Consider the following 16,078-nt stretch of genomic DNA (forward strand, 5'->3'; position numbering starts at 1 on the left):
TGATGCCACTGAGCAGCCCCCCAGCTGCTCATCCCCTTCCAGTCTGCACCAAATCCAAGGACTTGGGAGAGGAAAGATGCTGGAGGCCCCAAACCTCCCCCTGACTGCTGGATTGATTACCCTGATGAACCAGCAAGGTTCATACATGTGAATCTTCCCCATCTCCATCAGCTGGAATCCCACAGGGATCCTCAGGGTGACACTGTCCCCTCCCTGCCTGGGAGAGGGAGAGGAAAAGCCTTGGGTTTGCTGACTTGTAAACTAAACTCAAGAGAGACTTTTTATCCAGGGAGAGCTAATGCAAACTGTTAGGGATAAATAAATGGGAGAGCTGCCCATCCTCTGGTTGGCTCTCAGGGAGGAGATTTGTCTCACTTTAGAAAAAGGACCTGGAGGGATGGGGGCTGTGGACTCATTCACTGCACTGTTATCTGCCAGCGAGGTTGTGACATCAGAGCAATTAAGACAAACTTTAGTCTATAAGTTCATGCCTGCAACCTCTGCACTTCAAAAGAAGACAAATGATCCCTCCAAGGAAGGAAACAAAGTCTTTTCCAGGCTGCTTCCAGAGTGACATTTAGGATTTGCAGTGGTTCAGGAGGAATGTGTCACTGAATTGTGGGGGATTTTTAACCTGCTGGTATAAAATAAACTACCTGAGCCTCTTTTTTTTTTTTTAGCAAAAGTTTATTTCTAATGCAAAGACAAGCAAACAAAGCCCCAACCTCCTCCCACCCAAGTCACTCACCCCAAACCTGCCTCTCACATCTTGTCTGTGTTTTATTTTTCCTTTTAATAAGCATCTTGAACAAGGACTGATTCAATCTGTGTCGGTCTGTTGTGGAAACGTCCACAGAAATTGCAGGAGCCAGAAACACAGAGCAGGGACATTGCAATCATTCCCCTCTCCTGTAACAGCAAACCTGGGAGCCTGTGCCTGACCCAGCTGCACCCCTCAGGCAGCCACTCCGAGGGAGAAAATCAGGGATCAGGGTGGAGCTGAGGAAGGCAAGAGGCTTCCAAGCAAGCCACGAGCTGCTGGGACAACCAGGAAAACCTGCAGCCTGTTCCCCAGCCACGAGGTTGGCACCCTCTGTGCCATCTCTCTGCCCCCACAATCCCATGGGATGCTGCCAAGCCTGAGCTGTGGCCCTTGGCTCCCTGGGGCAGAACTGACCCCCCGGTGCTGCTGCTCTCTGCAAACTCCTGGGGCTGGAGCTGCTCTCCCTGTGCAGCCAGAGGCCACAGCCCGCCCTGGCTGTGCCAGGCTCTCCCATAGTACCTGCTCCCTGGGGAGGAGAATCATGGAATCATGCAGTGGTTGGGCTGGAAGAGATCTTAAAGCTCCTCTTGTTCCCCCCCAGGGACACCTTCTACTATCCCAGGTTGCTCCAAGCCCCATCCAACCTGGCCTTGGACACTTCCAGGGATCCAGGGGCAGCCACAGCCTCTCTGGGCAACCTGTGCCAGGGCCTCCCCACCCTCACAGCCAGGAATTCCTTCCCAATATCCCATCTAACCCTGCCCTCTGGCAGTGGGAAGCCATTCCCTGTGTCCTGTCCCTCCATCCTTTGTCCCCAGTCCCTCTCCAGCTCTCCTGGAGCCCCTTTAGGCCCTGCAAGGGGCTCTCAGGTCTCCCTGGATCCTTCTCTTCTCCAGGTGAACCCCCCCAACTCTCCCAGCCTGGCTCCAGAGCTGAGCACTGTCTTTTCCCCTCATCTTTTCCACCTCAGCAAAACCTTTCTGACTGAGGGACCAGCCTGCAGAGCCTGACCATGGATGCTCCTCAGTTTTGTGTTCTCTTTCCTGCTTGGCTCTCCCAGAAAACCCGACCTGGAGCAGGGAGAGGCATTCCCGGTCATTTATTAGTGCTGATCCACCTGAATGCCCTCTGGAAGGGCAACCCTCACCTGGGCAAGCCCAGATACTTCTCTTTTTCTGTTTGTTTGCTTTTGTTTTAAATTTCAACCCAGTCTTTTGTGGCTTTCTGCACCCAGAGACAGCCACCAGCTCCTCAGGATTCCTCTAAACACTCGGCGTGTCATCTGTACAAGAGCAACAAGTTAAAAAATACTCTGGAGTCAGGAAATATCCAGTACATTCAATAACCAAAAAATAGAGATATAAAATACTTGCTTCAAGGCTGTGGACAGTATAACTGAAGATAATCTGTAAAAATTGCTCAGCAGCAAAAGAAAGGTGGGAAGAAAATTCCTTTAGTGTGGCGGTGAGGGAAAGGCAGCAACAAACCCCCCGAAAGGCTTTGTTGGTGCTCCTAGAAAATATTTTTAGGGAAATAGGATCCAGAGGAAGGGCGAGTCCGAAGCGTGGGGATGGTGCTCCTGGTCCAGGATGAGCTCTGGTTTCCTGGGATGCTCCCAGCTCACTGTGGGCCCTGGGTGGCCCGTCGTTCCTCCAGCATCCTGCACACCCACATGGACACGACCTCGGCGTTGCCATCGTTGTACTGCACGATGAAGGGGTGGCCCTGCAAAGTGGGAAAGGCAGAGTCCGCCATGAGAAACACGACCCTTTGGAAAAAAAAGCCCCACATTGGAACATCCTGTGGTTCCAGCCAGCCATAAAAATGCAATAAACAGGTGATTCAAAGCAGTGAACTTCCCTCGGATCCATGTTATCCACGTGCAGGTTCCTGTGGAGGAGGGAGGGCTGGGGGAGCCCAGACTCCTCCTGGAGGCCTCAGCCCAGCACTCCTTGGAAATACTGGTGGGTTATTTTTCTGTTCCATTAGCTCATTGCGTTTAGAGCCTTTAGCTCCTTTCTGGGATGGCCTTCCAGGCTGTGCAACTGCTAAAGGATGTTTTGGGAAAATGATATCCTGGGAAAAAAACACATTAATCTGCTCTTCTACTTGTAAAGGTCTGTGATCCCTAAAAGTTTCTCTCTGTAACAGCCCCCTGTGCACCTTTCCTGCGTATTGACCTTCCAGGGCCTAAAGGGGCTCCAGGAGAGCTGGAGAGGGACTGGGGACAAGGGATGGAGGGACAGGACACAGGGAATGGCTTCCCACTGCCACAGGGCAGAGTTAGATGGGATTTTTGGAAGGAATTCTTGGTTGTGAGGGTGGGAAGGCCCTGGCACAGGTTGCCCAGAGAAGCTGTGGCTGCCCCTGGATCTCTGGAAGTGTCCAAGGCCAGGTTGGACGGGGCTTGGAGCAACCTGGGCTAGTGGGAGGTGTCCCTGCCATGGGCAGGGTTGGAAGTGGATGGGCTTTAAGGTCCCTTTCTTACATGCACATCCCACAGAAAACAACCACAGAGATTCCCAAATCCAGAGATACAGGATCACCCAGCTCCTGCAAACCAGGGGCCACAGCACAGCTCTTGTGTGATCACACATTTCCAGAGCAAAGCCAGTGCAGAGAACCTGCTTTCCCAGATTTGTCAGTGCATCCCACCAAGCCCTTCGTTTTCTCTCCATGCCTTTGGAATTGTGGGCAGCTGCTGCTTCCTGCCATTGCAATCGACCCTCCCGAGTTTGCTCTTTGGAACTGCCACAGTAAGAGGTGTTTTCCCTCGATATTCAATTTTTTGGAAGCAAATTTCTTCCTTTCAGCCCCTCTTAACTATGAACAGCAACTTGAAATCCGTCAGAGCATCCGGAATTTCCCATCCGGGCAGATCCGTGTGTGCTCACTCCCGGTCACTGCCTGGGACATGCTCCACCAGGGAGGAAGGACAGATCCAGGGGTTCCAGATCCCATCTGGGAGCACAAGGATGGCAGCAGAGAGCTCAGTGCTCCCAGGAGAAGATGGATGATCCCAAAATGATGCATATAAGTACACAGATGCTCCAGGCACTGAGCATATGGCCAGTGTCTTTTTCCACCCAACACCTGGCCACTAAAAATCCTCAGCTTTGGACTTGCATGTCTAACATCAGGAACAGCACTAAGGAAAGACAGAATCCTCTTTTCTTTTTGCTCCTACTCCAAATATCCCAAGTATGTTTGGGTTTCACTGTTTTACAGGAATTCAGTGTGAAATATTGGTGATTTTACTTGGCTCTTACCTAAGAAAACAATTCAGGAGAGGGCACGACAGGGAACCCAGAGACAGGAATCCTGGTGTTTATTCCCAAGCTGTCACATATTTTCCAGTGTGACCTTCACAAAAGCTGCTTAATTTCCAGCAGCCTCATGGTTAAAAAGGGAATAAATGCTGCTGCAAAAAACCAGTACAAGTGCGTTTTTGCCCAGTGCTCGGGGTATTTTTGGGTGAAAAAGGTGCAGGAATAAAGCAAATGCTTATTATAAGCAAGACAGTCTAGAAGGAGCTGTTTTGCCTCTTAAACAAAACAGCCAAGGACACTGGAGAGAACCAGGAAAAAACAATCAGGAGGCACAGACAAGGAAGAGCAGATGCATTGGGGCAATTAAAGGCAGCTATTAAAGGCAGTCCCTTCTCCCATGAATCTCCTTTACGATGGAGGGACCCCCCGCAGCCAAAGCCATCTCACACCCAGGATATCCCTGCCTTTCAGCTCCTCACAACGTGCCCAGGGAAACTGCAGCTCTGCCAGGCTGGAAACATCAGCTGGCCACGCTGGTCACCCTGTTTGCTTTGTTTTAGGAGGATATTCCAGTGAAACCCCGGGTTTTACACACTGTTCTCCTCGGGAAGAAGTTTAACTTGAAACCATTCTTGGGATTTCCCTTGTTTTTGGACTGTGCTGCTCTCCAGGGAGGCTTTTTCTCAGCCTGAAGGGATGGTTTTACTAGGAGATGGTTTTTCAGAACCTGGTGGTTGTTTTTTTTGTCCTGTTTGAGGGTTTGGTTTTTTTTTGAGATTTTGTTTGTTTTCAAATAGGGAATGGGAGAACAGAGATTTCTAGCAAAGCTACAAATTCAGTGTCAGTAGGACCCATCTTTGCAGCTCTTGGGTGGACAACCAGCAGCATGTCCAGGTCAGGTACCAAAAACAGGGAGCTCCCAAGTGGTTCATGGATGGCCTGTGCCAAAATCTACTTCCAAACCTATTTTGCTGCTTCTAAAACCTGCAACTGCAATAAAATAGATATCAAAGAGCAACTTGGAACTGTGGGTAATGCAGGAGTCCACCAACCCTGTCCTTGGCCTGTTCACAGCAACATTGGGAGTGAAAATGTAGCACAGACTACGTAAGAGGGACTTGCAGTTGGCTCAGCACCCAAAAATGTCTCAGGGAAGTTACTCAGGATTTCCTCCAAGCACACCCCCCCCCCCAGAAACCTTAAACTGGAGATATCTTTGGAAGGGAAAGACGAGAGAAGGGGCAGGAAGATTAGACAGGGAAGGATGGAAGATTAAGGGGGAAAAACCAGACAAAAATCAAAACCACTAAAGGAGGAATGCAGCCAGAGCTGCCACAGAAAAATGACAAATGTGCTGCCAAATATGATACAAAAATTTCTCATTTTTGAGCTAAAGTTTGGGGGTTGTTTTGTTTTGTAAATGAAAGAGTTAATTGTTAATTACTCTTCTGGCAATTTTTAACTCACTTATTTAGCTGATTTGAAATTTTGGCTCATTTAATTTCTTCCTGATTTTGTCAGTGTTTCCAGCGTGTGTTCACACCTTGCTGGTCTGTAATGCCATCTTTAAGAGTTATGGAGGAGCACTTCAATCCACCACTGATCCCACATCCACTAAAAATCCAAGTTACTGCTCAGTGATTCTGTGAGCAGACCACAAACCCCCAGCAATTCAGTGTGGGGTGACCCAGAACATCAGAACCAGGAGACACAAATTATATTAGATCTCAATTTTCAACCGTTGTAATTTTTCTTGGGAGTTTTCATTCTGAAAATGCTACTAAAAGAGGCAACAAAAGGAAATTTATTCCACCTGCCACGAGACTGAAAAGCTCAGTCTCCACAAACAGGTCTCAGTCTGGACCTATCTGAAGTGGTTTCCCTTACTGGGCAGGTACTGGTTTGCCTCACCCTGGGCTTTGGGATGCACTGAGATTCCTGCAGCACATCAGCTTGGAGCTGGAAAGGTCAGGCAGGACAGGGCCAGGGATAGCCCTGGAGTGAGTGTCAGCCAGCCTAATTTTGTGTGTCAACCCCGAAAATTAGATAAACAATGACAAACCAGGCTTTTTAAATGAACTTGTCTCATCTGGTTCTCTTGATAAAGGGTATGTGGCTCAAGTTGCAGTGTCCCCCCAGACAGGTTAACTCTTTAAAGGGGAGCTCCTCTCCCAGGGTGATGTAAATGATTTAAATATCTGACATGAAATTAAAAGGGCAGTGCCCCCCTGAACACACAGCCCTGGGAATTCAAACTCATTGCTCACCAACCATCAATCATTTAGCCCAGTCAATTAAATTGCCATTATTCAAGGGTAAAAGTTCCATAATTTTACCCACCCTTAAAATTCAGCTATTTGCTCCCATGGCCTTCTCCACTGCCCTGAGAAATCTTTGTTTCTGTTAAAAACCCACCCAGGGTTTATAGCAACAGACTTTCCATGGCAGCCTTGGCAGGACTGCAGATCCATGGGCATTTCCCAGCACCAAGGGCCCAGGATGGATGAATTGTCCAGATGGATGAATTGTACCAGGGAGATGGAATTCCCCCTGGGACACAGTCCTAATACAAGGTCCAAATCTGAGCTACCTGAATCCTTTCAGCTCTTCAGTCTAATGCACATGTAACAGCCTAAACTGCCTCTCATACACAAATCCAGGGAAGAATCCAGGAGAATCTCTCTCATAAACAGGTTGCTCTGCCACTGGCCATAAAATGTGTGTGCTTGGAGAGCACCAAGGACGTTTAGACCAACACTGAGGCTCCTGAATGTTGCCAAAGGACAGGCAGAGCATAAATAACATCCCTTAAGCAACACTCCTGGGATTTCAGAGAACTTTCCAGGCACAAAAGAAGTGAGGTTTTGTTGGGAAGGCTGGTTTAAAGGTCCACAAAACAGGCAGATACCAACCTGGAATGGTGACAAAGGGTATGAAATGCCAGGCAGCCACCAATTTCCTTGTAAATCTGCAAAAATGACAGGGTGGTGCTTCCTGGGGCCCAGAATGTGAGAGGGATGAGGAATGGACAGGAACCTGAATCCCAAACGGTGATCAGTGATATTGCTCTTTTTTTCTGACAGTGCATCCAGACCTAACCCACAACACCATCTCCTTGGTATTTTTTTCCCTGGGGCAGTGAGAGGTTGACTGGGGAGAGCAGAAAATCAGAAATAACAAGAAAATACCTCACCCTTATGCAAGGAACGTTGGGAAAGAAGCAGCACTGCATTGGTTGCACTGGTGCCACCCTTCTAACATTTTCTTTTAGAGGAACCCCTCCAGCCTGAGCAGCTCCATTTATCACAAAGCAGCACAGACAAATCATGTATTCCCTTTAAAAATTTGAATCCAGCCTGACAAAAACCCCAACAGGAAGATCCCAACTGTTGCAGCCCCAGCCTATCAAGACAACGGTAGTGCCCTCAGACAGCATTTCAAATACAGTTTATTAGCCTGTGATATGAAAAGGGTATTTTTATTGCATGATATAATGCAATGGGACCTTGGGCGCTCTGCAGAAGGACCTTGCACTCAGAAGTGTAATGAACCCATAGTCCAAAAAACATTATACTGTACATTAACCTATCATTAATGGCACATTAGGGCTGGGGGCATTGCACGCTCGCTGGTCAGGGCTCCATCAGGACAGTGTGGAGGAAACCACAGTCTTCACAGGCTTAAAACAAATAGAGAAAATAAATATTACTGCTGGCTACAGGCTGCTCTAAGGGAAGCTCACTGGCTGCTTAACATGCAATTCCGATGCCATTTTTTAAAAGGGGGGGGGCTGAGGAAAATGCAGCAGTTTATTTGGTGATATTAGAAATGGATCGTGGCTGCTTCGCTGCACTGAATGTCTCTGTGGTGCAGCAACACTGAGCTTTTCCTGCATAAACATGGAACCTATTTGGAAAACAATGAAAACTGGAAACCTGCTCCCATTCCCTAATCCCCAGTGACACTGGTAAGGCCTCCCTCGCAGTAGGAGGAACATCCTCTGACCCAGCCCTGTACAGCCCCGTTGGACCCGTGGGACCCCTGTTTGCCTCTGCACCCATTTCCACCTGGTCACTCCCCCTCAGAACTCCAGTCCTGTCAGCACTAACTCAGCAGGAAACATGACCAAACCACGACATTCCTCATGCTCCTGATCAGGTGGGATGTTCCCTGCCTGCCCCCACTGCAGGTGCTCTGTTCAAAGGAAAGCCACACCGTAAATGTGACATCAGGAAGGCCTGGCTGGCAGCTCACCTCGAGCTGGCAGAAGGAGCACAAGTCCTACAATCCCAAAAAATTCCACCTTGGCTGTCCAACAGCATCTCCCACTGCTACTGAGGTGTCCATGCTGTTTATTGCTCTTGTAATTACTGAGGGCACTTACTTGGGGGGAAATTCTTGTCCATTCACATGTTTAACAATGAAGACAAGTCAAATCTCCAACAGGACGAACACCAACCTCAGCTCTGGAGCTGAAACAGCTCCAGATCACTTCCCAGGATACTTGGGAAGTGCTGAGTAACCCAAACAACCCTGAACTGACCCTGTGTCCCTCTCCAGTGACCTCAGCACGTGTAGGATTTCATCACTCTACCCCAGCCTCCAGAAGAGGAGGAGGATTTCACATCTAGAGCTCCTGCCTCCAAGGACAAGCCACACTAAATGCTGTTCTAATTATCTGAGCTCGCTCTCCACACGGCCGACTTCGGCTCCCACAGCCAGGAATAGCAGCGAGGAATCCTCAGGCCAATACTCCCAAAACATTGTTAATGCACAGGCACAGAAGGCGTCAGAGCACCCTCAGGGGATGCTCCAGGCAGCTCCTAAGCCTTGAGTGGGGCAAAAAAATCTGAAGGGTGAACACCCATTAATCCACGGAGACACAGAACACACTCGGGGGTGAAAGGACCCTGCAAGACACTATCTAAGTGTGATCTGGCTGCTCCAGCTCCTGTTTTCCCTTTGCAATTTTAGGATGGCTTCTTTTACCCTGTAAAGAAAAGTGTGAGCACCTGAAGTGCTTGAAACAGCAGGGCCTGGGAGGCTCAGTGTGTCTAGAAAGCGTGTCCCCTGTGTCCCAAAGCTGCAGCAAGGTCAGCTGGAGCCTCCTTGTCTCTTCCTTGTGGCACCTGCAGCGATGGCATTGCAGGTTTAACCCTAAAATAGCTGCTTTTCTAGGTACTTGCAGGGCTGTGTTTGATCTGGGACTGAGTGTTTACTGGCCCAGTTCTGTCTCCTGGTTCCTGTCCTCAGAACAGCGACTATTGAGGGCAAGGACTGCCTCTCACTGTGCATGGGGAGGACTCAGCATCCCCAGGGCCTGTTCTCAGCCTGCTGCTGGAGTGAAACCCCCCCCAGCAGGGACCAAAAGCACGGAATCACAGAATCATGGAACGGCCTGGGTGGAAGGGACCTTAAAGTTCATCTCATTCTACCCCTGCCATGGGCAGGGACACCTTCCACTATCCCAGGTTGCTCCAAGTTCATCCAGCCTGGCCTTGGACACTTCCAGGGATGGGGCAGCCACAGCTTCTCTGGGCACCCTGTGCCAGGGACTCACCACCCTCACAGGGAAGAATTCCTTCCTAATATCTGATCTAAACCTACCCTCTGACAGTTTGAAGCCATTCCCCCTCATCCTGTCACTCCAGGTCCTTGTAAATAGTGTCTCTCCATCTTTCTTGCAGGCTCCCTGCAGGCACTGCAAGGCTACAATCAGGTCACCCTGAAGCTTTTCCAGTGGTGCTCTGACAGGTCTGTGGGAGCTGCAAAGCTCTGGGTGGCACAGGAGGGCTGAGGGCACAGGGACACCCAGGGTCAGATGAAAAAGCACCCAGAATTTAACGTTTCCACAGAATTTCCCCCCCTCACAAGGACATCACCTGCAGCTCCTGCCAGCTCGGGGAGCAGAGAGGACTGATGTGTCCAGAGAATAGTGAAGGTGGCAAAGAGGGCCAGAAAATTGCATCATAGAACCTTGGAATGGTCTGAGTTGGAAGGAACCTTAAAGCTCATCCAGTTCCAGGGGAAGGGACACCTTCCACTAGACCGAGCCCTCTCCAACCTGGCCATGTCCAGCTGGTGTTTTCTGGAGATGATGCAGCAACAAGAACACATCCATGAGGAAAATTAAGTATCACCAGTCTCCTTGGAGTTCCTGCTCTCTCCTCACTCCTCACAGCCAAGAGCAGAGCCCAGCCTGCTGAACACCTCCACGTGCAATGTCGGGACGTGGGGAGTTTTGTTTGTTGGCCTCCCTAACACACACTGTAATTAAACTGTTGATTACTAAACAGTTTAAATATATGACAGACAATGCAGTTAAAGCCTACAGTTAGGTCAATATGTGATTTAGATTTGCCATTTAAAAACTCTCATTTAAATTTTGCATACATTAATCACTACCATACTTCAATGTTCTGATATCCACCTGACTACACTATTAAAATAAAACTTGCTGCCCCAGGGAAATCCTACTTATTCTTAATTGTTTCGAGGCTTTGATGGGCTTTTAATCTAAGATTAATTTATGCAATTTTAAATAACTCTTCTTATGATTAATAAGCTCGAAAATTAAAAGGAGTCTAAAGCAATTATAATGAGCATTTGGTCATAACCTCATTAGGAGAAGGAGTGAAGGATACAGCTCTGGAATTCTTACAAGACTACAATTTAAGGTTACTTTCAGAGGAGTCAAACATAGTTCTTGAAATTGCAAAGGCAGATTAGCCTAGGTCAGCCTTAGAACTATGGCTACCTAGATTAGCACAGTAATGATTTTATCCCTCTGATGATATGCAAGATAGTGAAAAGATGACACAAAACATATCAAGCAAAGATAAATGGATAACACAACCAAGCACTGAAGCCTGGGAGTTATACTTCCTGGTTGGTTTTTTTTTTTTTTGAGAAGGATTCTTTTTGCAGGGTTTTTTTTCCTTATTATTTATCTATTTATAGATTAACTTTTACCGAAACACTTTTCCTTCTTATATGATGAAGTTAATTGCAAGGGATTTTCAGCTGGTTTAGTTTTGTTGAGGCACCAAAACTCTCCTGCAACTCACAGAATTTGTCTTCAAATGACAAGAGTCCTCAAGACTAATGGATGGACCAAGAGGAAGAACAGCTTAACTTAAACTTCAACCCCTTAAACTGAAGAGCAGCTGTCTCCATGAACTCATATTTTTAAACAGCAATACAAATCTTTCTGATTCAAGTCCTTTTTTCCAACCTTCTTCTGAAGTTTTGGATGGCTGGTGGCCCCAAAAACTGACCTAAGAGATCCCATGTGCGCTTGACTGGTGTGTCCAGCTGGCAACTCATCACCAAAGAGCCAAGAGGGAATTTTCCAGCTCAGATCAGCAGGAATCAGAGCAGCTCCACTCCACAGCACGGACCTGACTTCAAACCCCCTCTTACTGCAGGACCCCACAGGTGCATCCATGGATGGGTCTGCTATTTATTCCCTTCCTGTTACACCAGTCTTAAATTTCCTACAGACTTCTGGGTTTGGCTGTGGCACAGAGGAGTCTATTTGCCCATCTGCAGATCATTCTTTCCACAGCAGTTTTGCTTTTGATACTTGTTGTTAAATCGATCACCGTCCTTGGCACTCCTCGTGGTGCTCAGCGAAGGAAAACCAGCCAACTCCCAGCAAAGGTACTTCTTTCTCTTATGACTCTTAAAAAAAAAATAAAGCAACTGAAATATAATTGGAGCTTTACTTCTGCAAGTGCTGCTGAGGTTAAGAAGAGCTGGAGAAGAGGAATCGGGAGAGTGGCCCAAGGCTGATGGAGTATGTCAACATTAGCAAGCTGTCGACAGCGGGAGCAGATCTGCTGAGGGAAATGGTTGGTGCAATGTTTCAGGGATGGAAGAGGTTTCACTTTGGACCAGCCCTGGTCTGGTCTGTGGGCCCAGCGCCCATTAGTAGCTGGATGTCATTAGGTGTGTGCCTGGAGCACATCTTCTGGTGTGGTTTCATTTGAAATCCATTCAATTCATGAGCTTCAAGACCTGTCTGTGATGAGAATGAAAGTGTGGGGGCTCTGAGAGAGCAGGGGATTCACAGCAGAAAGGCACACCTGACCTGAACTCTAATGCTGCTGGACATGCACCTGCAGAAGTGTCCTCAGCTCATGAGGGCACAGGAATAGTGTCATCCACACCAGAGCTTATCAGGAATTAAAAGCTGATATAGCAAAAATTAAAAGCTGGTACAGTATTTCCTTCAAATAGGGACTAAATGTTCCCCTGGACTGGGCAAGAAAACAGTTGTTTTCTCCAAGTTTTCAGACACTGGTTTCTCCTAACAGGAAAAAATAATTACAAAGCAAATTACTAAGCTGAAGTAAACTGAAACAATCTCCTAAATGTTTTTCACTCAAAGCTTGGAGTAGAAAATGCTGTGTGCATACACACACACACACACACACACATAACAACAATTAACAAAAGCAAAAAACCCCAGAAAATTACGTGGCTGGAAGCAAAAAAGGGAGAATGAAACAGCCCATACTTCGTTAGTGGTTTTGTGATGAAGTTTCTGCAAATGAACAAGTTGTTTCTAAAAGTACCTGTACAATCATCCTGCATTCTGTGGCACCATCCCTGTGCAAAACACCATCCCTGTGTTTGCCAGGTTTGGTAAAAGGACTAAATAAAGTATTAAATGATCAAGTGTTGCCAAGTCTCCTCATGTGAGGAGTGAAGGAAGCTCAGGTACGACCAGACATCGGAATGAACGCGCTGAAAACACAAAGAAGGCAAAATATATCACCACTAGTTGGCTTGGGGAAAAAAAAAAAAAATTCCTTTGAATCTCTCCCAAGGTCACTGAAAAAATGACCAAGGCCATGAACACCATTTCCATTCTCGGAGCTGTATTTTAACACAGTGGTGGAAACCCGTCTCTCTCTAGTCCGGATTTACACCAGCAGAGTGTTTACCCCAGCCTTTCCCATTAAATACGAGCAGGCAGATGCACATTTATGGGACAATGAACTTTTCCATGGCTGCCACTCGCTGTGTTTTGGAATTAGGGGCTGGATAAACCCGCGCGTTCCCGGGGTGGGAGCGCGAGCAGCTGGCTCCGGAGGGGAGGCCGCGGCTTCGGGGAAAAAAAAAAAAAAATAGAGGGGGGGAAAAAAAATAATCGTGTTTAATTTAAAAATTAGAAACTGGAGCAGGCTGTGAGCGCAGAGAGGTTGATTGAAACAAAATTTAAATTCCTGTCAAGCCCATTTAAACACAGGGGCCCTTCATAGGCAATTAGCTGCTCCCTGTGAAGGCTGAGCAAGCCCGGGCCTGGTCACCGTGAGGCGCCGAGAAAAATTAACTAAAATCAGGCGCTATGAAATATTTAGCCTCCCAGTTTATCACAGGGGTTTGGAAGTGTAAACAAGACAAAAATCGATTCCTCGGTGCCCTCCAATCAATCCCCCAAAATGGCGAGGGCATCTGTTTCTGCTCAATTTTGTTTACTCTGGCAGATTTGCCTTAATTGCGGTTGTTTATCTCCCGTTGTCCCCGGGGCCCTAATCTCCCGATTACTAATACTTAACACTCATTTCACATCTAAAGCTACTTCTAATCCTCAACAGGTTTCTGGGGCTCTTAAAATTATTGAGAGGAGGGAGATGCCGAGCTCTTTGTGAGAGGCGCATTTTCCGACCCCGCGACCAGCTGGGCCCAATCGTCACCAGGGATGGCGGCAACAAAGGTGCTAAAAGCCTCTTTCACAGGCACCGAGGCTCCGGAGGGAATTCCAGGGAGAAAAAGGAGCTTTGATGGGAAGCAAAAAAAAAAAAAAACCACCCTGAACGAGGGGGCTCCAACAGTCCGGCCAAATAAAGTTACTGTCATAATCAAACGCTGTCAATCACAATGAAAATCCAATTAAAAAAATCTTCCAGCGCGGCCCTCTCAAGGAGAAAAATGTCCCCTATTTATATGCGGGGTTTTCTTTTTGTCAACCGCACAAATTAGAAAGTCGTATTAATTGATTTTTTACTACTTTAGGCCCTGATCCTCCAGCTGAATTTCTGCGGATGGAGGAATCAAGCGGCACAAATCTGATTAAGGGATTTGAGGCATAATGCACACAGGTCACTAAGAAGCCATATCTCTATCTTCTGCTTTATACTCTGCTTATTCATAGGCAATTATTACTCTTATTTAATACTGCAGGAGTGTCCTGAGGTGCTAATCGGACTAGAGACTCACAAGTAGCTGGTACTGCACAAGCACCAGCCTTTTTAATCTATGCAGAGGGTCTGAATACATTTAAAATACCAATTTCATTATACAAATCCTACCTAGATTTCAACAGTTGCCTCTTAGAGCAAATTCTTTGACGAATTTGGAGTGAATAGAAAGGACAATATGCTGGGAATTAAAGATATGGCTCTTACTTTGGAACTGTTAACGGATTTATTTCTATATATATTTTTAAAGAAATACGTAGGGAAGACAGCTGACATAAAAACATCAACAAGGCAAAGGCACAACTTCTCAACACACAGTAATTGAAAGATTTGCAATTCTGCTACCAAAATGAGTGAGATGTAAATATTTGTCCCTGTGCCTGGAGAACTACGGAACCACCAGAAGTGCCAAATGAAACATTTGCTCAAATTAAACTGCAAAGCCCAGGAGACTCGAGCAACCAAAAATATTAACTGCATCACTCTAAGCTGTTGCCAGTTTGTTTTTGTCCAATTTCCTCAGATTTTCGACACTTCTTCCAGCCAACCCAAGTTATTCCTTTCCACATTTCACTGGGAAGTGCCAGAACACCGTGCAGCTTTAGGGCACGTTAGAAAGTCAGCTGTTCATGTTTGCTGTAAAAATTCGGTGATCCCACGAGCAAGGGGTGTGCAGAAGGCAGGGAATGGAGACAACACCTTCAAACCCCACCACTTCCCACTTAACCTTGTCACCATCTTAGTCTTCTGTAATTGCTGGATTAAGTGACACTGATAGGATGTATCTCTCCATTTCAAGAGCTGATTTCTCAAGTGACAAAGAACTCATACCCCTAAGGATAGAGATGGCTTTTTAACCCCTTTTTTTTTTTTTTGAAAGATAAAGGGGGAAAGATCCCTGACACACCTTTCCCAATTTCAGCTCAGTGGGGAACAGCTCGAGCAATGCTGCCACCTGAAAGAATTCATATATTTTCCTCTTAAGTTCCCTTGAGCAAGGAAAATAATGAACACACAGTGACAGGAGCATCCTGAGCCCTGGTGTGAAATCCTTGCATCAGTGAAGTCAATATAAATTTTGATACTGCCTCCAAAGAATCCAGGATTTGATCCAGAACTCCTTGTCCACTGTGTGTCTGAACTGATAGACCAAAGACACAGTTTAATATTTATCATATACATTTAATGGTTGAACTCTATGATCTCAAAAGCCTTTTCCAACCTAAATGATTCTATATTTACAACAGCTAAAACTTGGCTCTGTACTTTTTGCCTTGGGAAATCAGGAGAGAGCCCTTTCCTTCACATCTGACATGTGTTTGGTGTCTGTCAGAATTTCTCCTTGTCATGGAGTGAGTAACTGGGATCATTGTGACAGAGGAGAGCCTTAAATGTTTGCAAACAGAGCCATCCATCACAGGTCCAAACATGGACCATTTTATGGTCCCTACCTGGTGAGAAGTGCTACTGCCCAGACCCTCTAGAACACAACTAATCAAAATATACCTACTTAAAATATAGCAACTTAAAATACAGCTACTTTTTAAATTTCCTGCACTTGTTTGAGATGGAGGAACAGGGAGACAGAACCCATTTTTGAGAACCTGTAACATCTTGACACATATCTTAACACATTTAAACACACAAACTATTTATGTGAAAAAGCTCCCATTACAGCTAATAAGATCAGGGTGCCTGGTCTAAAGCCATTCCTGGAATGGAGAGAGGGATTTCTGGATGCACAGGAATGGGAAATATCAAAATTGCATTAGGCATTAAAATAATAATACTTAAAAAAGGTTTTCCAGCAGGTTTTGACACAGATGATGTACAATTTA

General features: G+C 46.6%; 1 protein-coding gene across 3 annotated transcripts in view; it reads right to left on the bottom strand.

Moving 5' to 3' along the window:
* Positions 1-1,612: 1,612 nt before the first annotated feature.
* MAP2K5 (mitogen-activated protein kinase kinase 5) overlaps positions 1,613-16,078 on the bottom strand; it is a 128,919-nt gene continuing 114,453 nt past the window's right edge. For all 3 annotated transcript variants that reach the window (XM_032699902.1, XM_032699901.1, XM_032699903.1), the window contains one exon: positions 1,613-2,488. In XM_032699902.1, the coding sequence (XP_032555793.1) occupies positions 2,384-2,488 (105 nt within the window). In that variant the 3' untranslated portion in view covers positions 1,613-2,383. The remainder of the gene's footprint in view (positions 2,489-16,078) is intronic.

Source organism: Chiroxiphia lanceolata, chromosome 12 (assembly GCF_009829145.1).
Source record: "Chiroxiphia lanceolata isolate bChiLan1 chromosome 12, bChiLan1.pri, whole genome shotgun sequence".
In the NCBI taxonomy this organism is placed as follows: domain Eukaryota; kingdom Metazoa; phylum Chordata; class Aves; order Passeriformes; family Pipridae; genus Chiroxiphia; species Chiroxiphia lanceolata.